The sequence below is a fragment of the Mytilus galloprovincialis genome, chromosome 4 (genome assembly GCF_965363235.1).
Source record: "Mytilus galloprovincialis chromosome 4, xbMytGall1.hap1.1, whole genome shotgun sequence".
NCBI classification, from domain to species: domain Eukaryota; kingdom Metazoa; phylum Mollusca; class Bivalvia; order Mytilida; family Mytilidae; genus Mytilus; species Mytilus galloprovincialis.
In genome coordinates this window covers 81826729-81841229 of record NC_134841.1, presented here as the reverse complement: position 1 = coordinate 81841229, position 14501 = coordinate 81826729, and the positions used below count along the sequence as shown (strand labels likewise).

The 14501-nt window shown below is 29.9% G+C and overlaps 1 protein-coding gene across 5 annotated transcripts in view; it reads left to right on the top strand.

The window, feature by feature from the left end:
* Positions 1–14501, top strand: part of LOC143073125 (phospholipid-transporting ATPase ID-like) — a 68186-nt gene that overhangs the window by 36557 nt on the left and 17128 nt on the right. For 4 of the 5 annotated variants that reach the window (XM_076248448.1, XM_076248450.1, XM_076248451.1 and 1 more), the window contains exons 5-13: positions 1210–1323; positions 2276–2374; positions 4973–5107; positions 5960–6030; positions 6772–6854; positions 9898–10145; positions 10447–10676; positions 11273–11435; positions 11781–11870. In XM_076248448.1, coding sequence (XP_076104563.1) covers positions 1210–1323; positions 2276–2374; positions 4973–5107; positions 5960–6030; positions 6772–6854; positions 9898–10145; positions 10447–10676; positions 11273–11435; positions 11781–11870 — 1233 coding nt within the window. Of the gene's footprint in view, positions 1–1209; positions 1324–2275; positions 2375–3181; positions 3281–4972; positions 5108–5959; positions 6031–6771; positions 6855–9897; positions 10146–10446; positions 10677–11272; positions 11436–11780; positions 11871–14501 lie in introns of all 5 variants that reach the window. The other variant, XM_076248452.1, reaches the window with a different exon arrangement.

The following is a 14501-nucleotide window of genomic DNA, read 5'->3' as shown; positions in this document are numbered from 1 at the left end:
ATGGGATACTTAAAGCTTTGACTAGATTTTGAATAGTCTTGACCAATCAATGGGATACTTTAAGCTTTGACTAGATTTTGAATAGTATTGACCAATCAATGGGATACTTTAAGCTTTGACTAGATTTTGAATAGTATTGACCAATCAATGGGATACTTTAAGCTTTGACTATATTTTGAATAGTCTCAACCAATCAATGGGATACTTAAAGCTTTGACTAGATTTTGAATAGTCTCAACCAATCAATGGGATACTTTAAGCTTTGACTAGATTTTGAATAGTCTTGACCAATCAATGGGATACTTTAAGCTTTGACTAGATTTTGAATAGTCTTGACCAATCAATGGGATACTTTAAGCTTTGACTAGATTTTGAATAGTCTCAACCAATCAATGGGATACTTAAAGCTTTGACTAGATTTTGAATAGTCTTGACCAATCAATGGGATACTTTAAGCTTTGACTAGATTTTGAATAGTATTGACCAATCAATGGGAAACTTTAAGCTTTAATTGGTAGTAAAAAAAACCATTGAGTCTGAAGACTGTGCTTCATTTAACTTACAATACCATGGAGACAGTAACAAAAACTTATATATAATATTTTGGTCGAATATTGGTATCATGTCGTCGTCATCGTCAGTGTCTTCCAAAGACAGATGATTTCTGGATAATAATTTTAGTATAAGTAAATAGAAATCAACAAAATTTTAATTTTTGGTCCCGTTTGTAAATTGGTCCACATTAAGTTCTAAAGGGTCGAAAATTGAACTCTGGTTCAATTTGAGCTATTTTATCTCCTCAAACTTAAATCATCAACTGAAAAAGTTTATCTAACAGTTGCTAGATGGAGATTGTTGTTAGTATAGGGCAGATGCAATTCACAAGATTATATTCTTATCATTCCAATGAATATTTTTTTGTATTCTGTATAAAGATTGGTACAAGTATAAACTCAGTTGTGCTTCAATTAATCAGATATGGTGTTCCAAAGAGAGTAATAGTTGAAAATTGATCAGATGATTAAAAAATCATAGAATGGATTTTGTTGAGAAGTTTAAAGAATTGCATAGCAGAATTTGTAACTTAAAACATGATGCCCTTATCAATAATGTATAGTTCAGTGAAATACTCAAATAGACTCCACACTAAACTTCGAAAACATGCTAATGAACCAAAATTTAAAAAAGACATACATTATTTACTTTCAGAACAATTATATCTGTACATCCAAGTATACACTCATTACCTTTCTGCCAAAGAATCTATTGGAACAGTTTCGGAGATTGGCTAACACATACTTTCTTTGTCTCTTAGTGTTACAGGTACGTAAAACATATGTTGCTGATGTAAAATTAAGTGAAGTGATTAGCATAGAAAAGATTATGGAGTAAAACTGAATTAAAGATAAAGACTATAGAAATTAAAAAGGTTGACAATTTAATTTTTCTCATATGTCTTCTTTTCTAGTTAATTTCCTTGTTTATAAGTGAAGTCTAGTTAAGTTTGGGTATGCAAAGGCAGTTTAGTATAACACTCCATTTTACCTAGAAAAAATGTGAAAAAATATAATAACAGAGACTTGTGAGCGAAGAAATGTCATAAATACCTAATTGCTCTCAGAAATATATGAATTACAGATGATTAAATGTACTTATATTTTACCTATCTTGTACATCTTGAGATGAATAGAATGTTTTAAACACCATACTTTTAAATTTAAATTGAATTTTCATTCTTGTGTATATATTAGTATGACATATTGATTTGAATATATAATTCAGTAAACATTAACAAAAATAGATTGTAATCAAAGTTTGAATTGCTTTCATGTTTAATATTTCATATCCCATATATATATAGATAGATTCTCATCCAGCCCACGTGAATTTCATCTTTCCTGCAAGATATTCTACTTGGGCAGTCTCTGTGTCGTGTGAGAGTGGCAACAAAGGCCACATAAATGATTTGTTGAAAGATAAATATTTCAGAGCAAAGAAGAGCTATAAACAATATGTTTTATATAATTGCCTTATTCACTTCTGAAGTTTTGGTCTGGCATGCAATTTATTTTCTTCAATAGCTTCATAGTTGACCTCATTTCATGGATCAATGAATTAATTTTTAAATATTTATTGCACACATTAAATATCATTGAATTTGAATATTAGATGTTGTTATTATTGCAATGTGATAGGTTTTGCGAAAAATGAAAGGTCATATTTTAAGCTTGGTAACACTATTTGTATGCTGCATTTATTGAATTGCTGATTTCAGGTTATTCCAGCTGTTAGTTCACTGCCATGGTACTCAACCCTGGTTCCTTTGGCTTTTGTCTTAGGAGTAACAGCAATCAAAGATGCTGTCGATGACTTTGTAAGTTCACCTGTAACCATGACTACACATCTTGGTCACCTGGTGACATTGGTTTGCTCTGCTTAACAAAAGAAGGGAATATCTCAAAGTTCTTTTATGAAATGTAATAACAAAAAGGTAAAACTATTCTAATTGAGAAATTACATGAATTTAGTCAATTGAAAAATAAGATACAGCTTTTGACACATATAGATCAATTAAATTGATAAATAGGCTAATTTATAACTTTATATTCATGATAGCATGTAGGATTACTTTTTTGAAGTGAGGTATTCCCTTCTTTCACTGCTTGAAGCTTTTTTTAGTTTCTTCACAGAATATATGCTTTTTCAGCTAACATATTCTTTCTTGCAATGGCTGTGACTAACATATTGCACTTCCTTTGTTCACAAATGTTTACTTTTATTCAAAATTCTTCTTTAGTATTTCATACACTTTTCTATTTCTTAACATCACTTTAAAAAAATGCTGAAATTATATTCTTTTTTAAAAACAAACATATATCCTTCTGTATATATGTATGTCCTTTTTTTAAATTGCATATTGAAAAATTATGAAATGGAAATAAATCATTCCAACTCCTTAGCTTTCAGTTTACTTTCAGATTACTTTCAACTTATTTTCAGCTTAGTTTCAGCTCAATTCAGCTTTAGCTTACTTTTAGCTTACTTTCAGCTTTCATTGCACTTTCAGCTCTGATGCAGTGGTGAATGATATGGAATGCAGTTTTGCAGGATGATCCCTGTGGTTTGTTTAACTCCTCCATTTCTGTCACTAACATATTTTTGTCTCGTCTATATTAAACAGCTGATCCCATGGATCTCTTCATTGACCCCACTAACAACTTTAATACCGCTGATGGCAGTACTTTGTGTCTCGGCAGTTAAAGATATTAATGACGATTTTGTGAGTTGGCATCATCGTAGAGCATGATTTGTAGCTGATGATATTGAAATGTGTTTTGTGTGGAATTCAGCATGTTGAAATTCCTGATTTTTGATTTTTTCCCCCCATATGCATGCATTGAAATTAAAATTTGTGTAATGTATATGAAATAGATATTTCAAAGAGGTTTTTCTGAACGATTGTAATGTTTGATTTCATTGCATGCCATGGTTCAGTAGGTTTTTGGAGTATAAGTTGTAAACATTAACTGTTAAGTATCCAACTAAATTAAATTAAGAATTAAACATGAGTTTATAGTATTATTTGATTGGGTCTAGATCTGCAATTTCGGAAAATATTATGTTCTTCAATTAATATGGCTACATATATCTTTTAGCCTTAAATGAACATTTTTTTAAGTCATTAGGTCAGTTGATCAAAACAAGTCATTACTTCATCTCCTTATTTATACAGTAATTTAAAAAAAAGTTACAGAGTTATTCAGGTGTTTGATTTTCATTTTGAAGTAAGTGAGTGTATATAGACCCAGTTTAAAACAAAAAGTTTTAAATGGAAAAAAGTTTATCTCAGTTACATGTTACACGTAAGTGACTCTCAGGATAACATATGTTTACAAGTATCTTGAACTGAACGAAAAACAACAGCAATAATGTTTGAAAAAATAATCAATTTTGGTGAATAGAACGAATGAAATATGAATTTTTCCATACATATTAACTTTCACAAACTTTGACATTTATATTATAAAACGTTAAGACTTTTCGTACTTTTTATTCAATATTTTTCTTTGTGAGTCAGTGTTTAACAGCTGTTTCATGTATCGTGGGTGGTCAAATTATGTTTTAATTTATTGAGCGTTTGTTTCTTACTATTATTTTTTTATATTTTAGATGCTGTTTATAGACTTTTATTGATTGATTGATTTTTTGTTACAATGTTGTATTTCTATTATTGGGAAAATCTATTTCATTTCATTATTATACGCATTGTTATGTAAACATGGTATAAGTCAGATGTGAAAAAACAGCATCTTAACCGGAAACTCTATTACAAACTTAGAAGATAAAGTAAGCAGTTGCTTGTGACAGATTTCATGATATTTAGAAAGGTTTTGAATGATTTTTAAGATATAAAATGAGGAATAGAAAACCATATTACATGTAGTACCTGTATATTCAAATGCAAAGGCACATGTATATATGTTTCTTCAAGAAAGTTTTCAATAAATGGTAGAGACTAGGAGGATGAGGCCTGATTGTAAATTGTTTTCAAAAATGTATTATCTTATTATTATTATTTTTTTTTTTTTCATTTATATCAAATACTCTATTATGGCAATCACAGAAATAACACCAATTTATCTCCAATTATTGTTGGCTGTCAAAAATTTGTATTTATTAATTTGCATTTTCAAATTTGAATTCATACTTTGAACTGTTCAGTTTTAAATAAATGGATATTTGTCACTGTTACAAAGCTAAGATTTAACTTAGAATCTCAACGAATTAATATCTGCCGTCATAAAAGTTTTGTTATTTGTGAAATATGGAAACTTAAAATACTTTCTTGCAAATTTTTTCTCTGTTTAATTATCATGAAGAAGCTTGTATCCAAGTTGTATAAAATTCCATGAAGGTTTGACAAAATTATTGATACAAATGTATATAACAAATTCTTGGTTACTTTTGACAGAGACGACACAGTAGCGATAACCAGGTCAACAACAGGTTGTCCCATGTTCTACGGGACGGACAGCCGCTGGATGAAAAATGGCATAAAGTTGTTGTGGGGGATATTATCAAGATGGAAAATAATCAGTTTGTTGCAGTAAGTTATTTGATAATATTCAGTATTTATATAAAAAAAAAGTATAAAGTGTTATAAAATTATTGATAGAAAACATTGAATATAGTGTATGAATTATTAACACAAATTTCCTTCACACACTAAAAACATCTTAAAGCAAAGGGACAGCACTTTGATTGCTGTATTTGATCTCTAAGATAAAATGAAGCTATCAGCATAGAGCACCTCACTCAATGTACAAGAGGGTTTGATCTCTAAGATAAAATGAAGCTATTAGCATAGAGCACCTCACTCAATGTACAAGAGGGTTTGATCTCTAAGATAAAATGAGGCTATCAGCATAGAGCACCTCACTCAGTGTACAAGAGGGGACCATTTGTAAAGATTTTATTGGAATTCTTTGTCAGATGTTAATAATGACACATTTGTGGATTGAAAAGCATAGATATGGGGTAAAATATTCAAAAAAGGAATATAATACGGAAATACATCTTACAAATACTGTCATAACAAGCCATAAGCATACGAGCAATGACTGGCTGACTTTGAGTCAGAATATATGGACCTTTGGAGAAGGAGCAATGACTGGCTGACTTTGAGTCAGAATACAGTGTTGGAGTGAATACCATGTTATTCTGCAGATTGTTACTTGTGAAGTAAAACATTGAAAATCTGACAGTTTGTGTGGTTGAACTAAAAAAAATTCATATTCATTTTACTTCAAATAAAAATGTATGTGTCATGAAACAGCCACCTAATGTCACAAAGAGGCAAAAACCATCCATTCAGTCCTATTTAAACGACTTTTATTTAATGAAATACATTTGTACATGTATCAATTCAATGTATAAAATATACGATGTTTTATTGCAGGCAGACCTGTTACTCTTGTCTACCAGTGAACCACATAGTTTGTGTTACATAGAAACTGCTGAACTAGATGGGTATGTGAATGTTAATTTTATTAAGCCAATAATCTTTTTGAAATCGGAGATTTTCTCATACTGATCAATCCCATCAAAACATTGATAATAGATATAGGAAGATGTGGTGTGAGTGCCAATGAGACAACTCTCCATCCAAATAACAATTTTAAAAAAGTAAACCATTATAGGTCAATGTACAGCCTTCAACATGGAGCCTTGGCTCATAAGTCTCTTTTATTTATCGTATCTATCAAATTTTGTGGTTCTTTTAAGAAATTTGTTGCTGTTGATACATTATTATTTCTATTGTTGAAGAATGGACAAAATTGTGTTAATTATTCAGATTTAAGGAAATGTCAACTTCAAATAAATCTATTTAAATTTGAAAATTCAGTTCTGAATTTGCATTGTTTGCAACAACAAAAATATTGCTTAAATTTGGGAATTTACAGTATTGATGATAAAAATGACTACTTCAAATTTCAAGCATGATATTAAAATAATTGTTTTTAAGTGAAAGAAATGTTTTGTAAGATTTACATAGTTGTCTTGTAATAGATCAGGAATCTCTATTATATTTCTCAATACAAGCCAAATATTTTACAAAGTTAGAGGAATTTCATTGGTTATATGATATGAGTGTGGTTTGTTTTTACAATCAGCATCTTGAGATTGGTTTGATATATGTTATATGTAAATATGAAATTGTGTTACTACTGAATTTCCAGCTTTTATAAAACAAATCTTTATTTTGTTCAGAGAAACAAATCTGAAAGTGAGACAGGCCATTCCAGAAACATCAGAACTAGAAGATGATATACAAAAGCTGTCAAACTTTGATGGTAAATACAAGCTTTACATTCATATAAGTATCATGTTAAGACTTCTATACATGTTCTATAAATAATAGAAAACGTTTCTGTTCTCAGCGCTATTGATCTTAGAATTATGTGACCGGTCAATTAATTTTGCATGTATAGATAAACATGATAAATACCACATCAATTTAGAAAAATGGCATTGATATGGATTCCTTCAAAGTGATTATTGCTTGATATGGAAAAAATCATTAAGGGTTTATGTGTTGCCTGCAATAGCTTCCAGTATAACTTTGATTCTGGAATTTTAAAAAGTGTCTTTAAAATTCATTAATAAAATTTTGGATAATTTTATTCTTTCTGAATTTGAAACAGTATGCACCCCAATATTAGCTTAGCTAACAAAGCAGGCTTTGGACAGCCTTTACCCAAACAGAAAATCAGAAATCTTATGCCATAATGGTGCATTTAAATTGTTAGGCCACACCAATTTAATTTCTTGTTCTACAGATTTTTGGACTCCAAAAATTGGGGCGAGCGAGCGATTTGATAATTTTAATTAAAAAATATTTGATTTGCAAATTTTTGAAGCGAAGCATGAAAAATTAAACGGATAGTAGCTACGATTTTTGTTAAAATTACTTTTTTAATCTATATGCCGGATTTTGTACAAAAAGTAAAATAATTATGATTAAAACAATTACTGGTTACGTTCCATTAAGCATTTAGAAGTTTTTTAACGTTTAACACCTACATTTATTTATTATCTATAGATAATAATTCGATGTTAAGCCCAACCCTTATTCATATGACCTTTACTCGTCAGTTCCTAATGCGCAATCGCACATTGTGCCTCGAAGGGAAAATGGTCGAACAGGGGAATGTTATCGCGGAAATGGTACGCGAATTTACAGTTTCAGCGAGAAAAGAAACAAAAAAGAGGTGCAGACAAGTTATTTTAAATTAAAAATACAAAAACGTCGATGAGATCGGTCATTAAAATCACTCGAAACACCTGCGACGCAGGCAAAGTCAAACAAAAGTAGCCGACGGTTTGCGTAATGTTTACATTTCTTAAATTTTCCAGATCACATGAAAAAAAATCTCAACGTGTTCATAATTGTCAAAAATATGTTTATAAATTTACGGGCAGTAATCTCCCACCTTAGAAGAAATTAGAAATCAACTTCCTAAACTTAAGTATTATTCTTCAAGTGTATCCTTCATGGAGGCCCCGATTTAACACACAAACACGTGTATACATTATCGGCATTGTTTGGTCATACAAATGTAATAACAAGTGTATAATATCGCCATTGTTGGAGAATCTTGGGTTGGAATAATATGCCGGTATTTGTTATATTTTTTATTTACATAATTTGATAAATGGCGTCAAATATGTACGTTTAATAAAGAGTAATTATCAAATATGTAAGAAAACAAAAAGCACGTGTTCGTATCTATATATATCTTGGTTAGCTCACTCGCTATGTCGGCAAAGTTCGGGAAGTAAACCCGATGCATAATTAATGAGATGAATAGGCACACAACACGATATGAATTATCAATTATTAACACTTCTGTAGTTTATGAAAACATTTTAGCGATCTTTTTGCTTATATTTAGTACATATCTTTGATTTTAGCAGCTTTAAAACTTGTTCATAATTTTGTCAAAATCGTAGCTACTATCCCTTTAAGGCGAGCGATTATAATTTTTTTTTGTAAACATAAAATAGTAGGTTTGACAATATTAAACTTGATTTATCACTTGTACACTGACATTTCTTTAATATGTAAAGTGTTTTTTTCCTGTTTACCAAGAAATATTTGAATAGTTAGATGTGGTATATGTATGTGTGCTAATGAGACAATTCTCCATCTAAGTCAAAATCAGGTTTGGAACAACCCCTCAATGTTATAAAATATCCCTTTTATGAGGGGCCATTAAGTTATACTAGTAATATATTTTTTGGTAAAAAACATTTATTAATATGAAAGGGCTCATATTTTCCCAAAGAACGATATATCTATCTTTTGTAATATTCCTCAACTTGAACCATATTAATTAACACATTTCATTTACTTTTATATTATTCAAAATAAGCGGACCCCTCTTTTAGAAAAGTTGTTTCAAATATGATGTATTTCTGCTCTTTTTAAGTAAAAAATTCTAAGCTTTTCCAAGGATTTGTATAGAAGCACTATACAAATCCTCCTTGGTTAATTTTATTTTCTTTTCTATAACAGCAAAATGACCCCTTGTCTGAGGAAGGGTTGTTCCCAACTTGATAATAACAAATTCAGGTCATTGTTCAGCCTTTTACACAGGGCTATGACCCTGACAAAACAGCAAGCTATAAGGGCATAAGGGACCCTCAAATTACTAGTGTACACAATTTAAACAGGAAAACCAATAATCTAATATATATATACAAATGGAGAAATACCTATGAACCACATCAACAAACGATAACTACTGAAGATTAGGCCCCCGAATCAATCCAGATAGGTTCATAAACACATAGCAAGTATGGGTAGTTTTGTTCAGCAAGCATACAATATAATTGCATTTGAAGGCAACTGTTCAGAAGTTCTGAAAACGAATATATTTTGATGGGGAATGTAAGTAAAGGGGAAGAAAACCAAGGCACAGGTATTTTCTCCTCTTTTATATTGGAGCACTCCCACGTGGGATATATATGGGTTTAATGATTAAACAATTTATTTTACACAGATGGTGGGGTGCTTATAGGTTTAAAATTATTAAATACAGGTAAAACAGCGATTTTAAAAGAAGTGTTAATATCTTTTTATAATATTTACAAAAAAAATAGTGCAGGAAATGGACATCTGGATGGGAATCAAAGTGGGAATATAAAAAAAATATTTTTCTGTTTTGAAAAAAATAGGTGCGGGTGGGTCTGTTGAACAGGGAATTAAATTGGTGTGGCTTAGTATTATTTCTAATATTTTTTTTGTATTTCAGTTTAAATTGCAAGAGATATTAATATTTATGCATGACTACAACTCAAATTTTACTTTTATCTCTGACATCTATATTTTAGCTGACATAGTATGTGAAGCTCCTAATAACAACTTGAGTAAATTTGAAGGAAAGATGACTTATAAGAACAATACCTACTCCATTGATAATGAGAAGATATTATTACGTGGATGTGTGTTACGTAATACTAAATGGTGTTATGGTTTGGTCATCTTTGCTGGCAGGGACACAAAGTTGATGCAGAACAGTGGAAAAGCCATATTCAAAAGGACAAATATTGACAGATTAATGAATGTTTTAATTATTGGGGTAGGTTGATATTAAATATTCACTGTTTGTTATAGTATTCTATACAGCTGGCTATGATTTGTATGCCCTACCTGAAATAATTGATATATGAATTTAAAGTATTTATTCTTTCTAAGAGGCCGTAAATTTCTGAAATATTACTAAATTCCATCAGTTCTCACATTTCTTTAGAATCAAAGGTAGAAGTAGCTTTTCTTTTGAAACTACTAAGAAGAAAAAAAAGAAGTGCTTTTTGTGCTTAAGGTATTATAATGGATTTTTTGACAACATATCTAATCAAATACACTAATTATATTTTCAGATCTTTCTGTTTCTATTGACCTGTTGTTTGGTAATGACAGCAGCATGTGGTATATGGGAGACATTAAAAGGAAATGACTTTCAGGTCTTTTTACCATGGGATAGTTATATCCCAGGATCCCCTGATAAAGATGGCAGCAAACAAGAGGGAGCCACTGTTACTGCACTCTTAGTCTTCTTTTCTTACATCATTATTTTGAATACAGTTGTGCCTATATCTCTATATGTCAGGTAAGACATTTGTTTGTTTGGTTGTGTTGAACAGTACTCTAAAATGTATTTTACACACTCAATGATTTACTAAAAAGACAACATCTTAGACAGATCAATATCTGGACAAGTGCTGTCAGATACTAGAAGTATTTGAGTTTTCAGAATACTGTATGCAAGTTATGTTACAGCTGAAATTGCAAAAACAGTAAAATTCTTCAATCATGAAAAAAAAACATATAAATTCTATCAATTCATGAGTAGAAGGTTATACTGTCACTTAAGTACAGTGCTGTCATTTGTGATGTCCTAAAGATATGAAAATCTGCATATTTGACCTTAAATGACCATTACACTGTGCTTGTTTTTTCTAGCATATATTATATAATGAAATACTGCTTTCAAAGTTTGGTCACTGTGACCTTAAATCCACATGCAGTGATATCAGTAAGCTTTGAAGTACTAGTAGAAGAAAAATTGTTTTAGCAAGTCTCAGATTTCACAAGTGTTGTTCCCCTTGTATTTCTAATGTCTGTAAAAACATACACTAACCTCTGCATAAAACTAGAATTATATGATGTGCAAGATTTTAATAGATAGATTTATGAATATTTCAGCGTAGAGATAATAAGATTAGTGAATAGCATGTGGATAAATTGGGATGTAAAGATGTACTATGACAAGGTCAAGACAGCTGCCAAAGCACGGACAACAACTCTGAACGAAGAATTAGGGCAGATAGAATACATATTCTCAGATAAAACTGGGACTTTAACTCAGGTAAATACAGTTGTTAACAAATTAGAATATAAACTTAAACGAAACTGGAAAGGTGTTTAAACCTCAACTTCTTTCATATTAACAGACTTATATGCCTTGTTAGACTGTAAAGAAGTACAAAAGTAATGTCAAATCAACACACCTTTCAAGTGCAAAAAGAGGGAGAAAATGCTTACAATTAAAAATTGTAAGTCCAAAACAACTTTGAATGGGATGATCTTGAAAAGTTCTTTACCAGTCTCAGATATTTAACTGTTTTTCTAGTTTAAGTACTATTTTGCATTATCAATATACCTGCCATTGCATTTATTTTAAAGTTTTATTAGTTTTACTTCTATTTTGTAGAATATTATGGAATTTAAGAAATGTTCAATAGCTGGGAAATCTTATGGTGACGCCTTTGATGAGTTTGGAAATTCTATCGTCATTACTGAGGTAATATGCTGCTTTAGAATCAAAATTAGGAATATTTCTAAAATTATTAACCAACCCCTTGTGATTGCCATTCTTAAAAATACCTCAATTATTTCCCCTTTTTGAAATCTGAATCCCCTTCTGCATTTGTAATCTCATGTTCAGTTTTAAAAGTATCAAGATGCACCAGTCAAAAAGAAAACATCTGAAAATCATTATCAAACTCTTTTATACAGTATTGTTTTCAGCACTTTATTTCAATCGTTTAATGAAAGAAATGTATCATTTTGTAGGTAGCTTGTAGGGTAAGACTAGGTTTTCACATTTTAATACCACAAAATGTCATAACTTTAACTAATCCTGACTAAACATAGTAACAAGCAACATCCTTCTTTATGTTTGAATTATCTAATACATTGCACAAAAAGGTTGATTTAAGTATAAATGGTTTATACTGTTAAAACAAAACAGTATGTTATTGCTTAAAACTTTGTTAAAATTGAAAAATATAAAGTTTTTGGAAGCCAATAAAGTGGTAAATGAATAATTTTTTTCAAACATCACAATCCAGAGTTATTGTCATTATGTTATATTCATCAAAAATCCATGGCCATCTGAAATTCATAAAAACCTACGTTATGTTCTAAACCATCCTTTTTTGTTGATTTTATTTTACAATTTCATTGAATAACCAATCTACAGAAGAAGAAGTTAAGGAATACACTCTTACCTTGAGCAAACCAGACTGCTCTTTCTCCTGAATATTATATTCTATCTGAAATCGGATAGCTTCATTGGAAAAAGATCTCCATCTCTTGAGGTTTGAAAGTCAACATCTATTTAAATATATAACAAAATTTGAAAAAAAATTACAAACAAAAATTTCATAAACATATTTAAAGTTTGCAAGAAGAAGATCTCCAACTTTGGAGGTTTGAAAGTCTACATCTGTTACCTGTTGCCTAGTCTGTAACCAAACGGTGTAATTTGGGATTTGCTGTATGCAGAGGCTCAATCACACCTTAACTACATTGTTATTATTCCAGAATTTTAACGTTAACTTTTATATATAAATACTGACCTAAAAAAAAGTATGAAACAAAATTTGAAAAAAATTACAGAGACAAAAATTTCACCCATAAATCTATTTGAAATATGTAGGCTGATATCAACTTAATAATAGAAATAGCAGAAGTAAGTATCAAGATGTGATGCAGAAATCATGTTCAGCCTTCTTCAGCTTTGTTAGTTTCAAAATTACTGTATATGTGTATTCATTTATTTTTGTGGATACCAATTTTCTTGGTTTCGGAAGAACTTGCATTTCCCTGGATATTTGATTTTGTGGTTTTGCCGAAGTCTGCATATATACAAGCCTAAAGAAAATGTGTTATTTATTGAACATTTACATTCTAATAGAAAATTAGTAATTTGTTGTACATTGAAATCCACGAAAATTGGTATCCAACGAATAATAATGCATCCACAGTATGTTGATTGACAATTGTTTACATTTATATGAAGTTGAAATTAATTATTTACTGTTACATGAATATTTTTGTGTAGTGGCAATTGATAACAACCTTAACAAATGTCTTTCTGTAAGATACACATCAACAATTAATTTGTTTCTATCATTTGGGTGTTGAAATTGCAAAAATAACATTATAATACAAGTTAAGAAATTGCAGTCATATTTAGCCACACAGAAATATCAAAATGTATGTTATCTTTCCTTTTGTGAAGTTATAGGCATGGAGATTTGTATTTTCAGTAAACATGTTCTTACTTTAATTTGTTCATATACATATACATATTGTATATCTAAACGACTATCTTATATGCAATTGATACACATAGATCATGTACAGTGTATGTATAAATAAATTCTGAGCTAAATATTTATACACTCAAGCTTTTCAATCAACATTTATAAAATTTCAAAAGGATTAATTGTTCTTTTGAAAGGACGGATGAAAGCAGAAGTCAAATTTCAGTGCCATACATATGCCCTTTTGTAAAATACCCTGATATGTAAAATCTTTTCAAACTTCTGAATAAAGTTTTCAAAACATGTTAATTATAAAAATTGAGGCTTTTGTCAGATTTTCACTGTAACCTACATCATTATGAGAGGGGCATCTTGATATAGATTTGCTATACTTATAATATAAAAATGGATTAAAAATATATTAAAAGACATGAATTTCTTACTCAACAAAAGATAACCATCAACATGATAAGAAATCTTATGGTTTAACTTATCATGGATATACAAGCTACAATTATATTTTTATGTGCATTTAACCAAAACATGACCAATTTAAATTGCTGCATGCCCGATGTAAAATTTATGAAAAAAACTTGTCAAGAAATATTTAATCTTGCATGTAATCATATATAGTTTCTCCAATGTCTTAAATTTTAAAATCAAATAGACAAGCCATACTTTTTTATGTACTGATATTTTGGATCTTCTTCAGAAATATTAAAATTAAAAGATTAATTTCTGTTAAAGTTGTATTTATGACTAAGCCAAAGGTTAATCTCTTCAAATTTCAATTTTCCTTTACCACAGACTGTAACGAGAAATAGTCCATTTCTCTAACAACTGAAATGTTTTGTGCTTGTCTGATGTCACTGGATAACCAT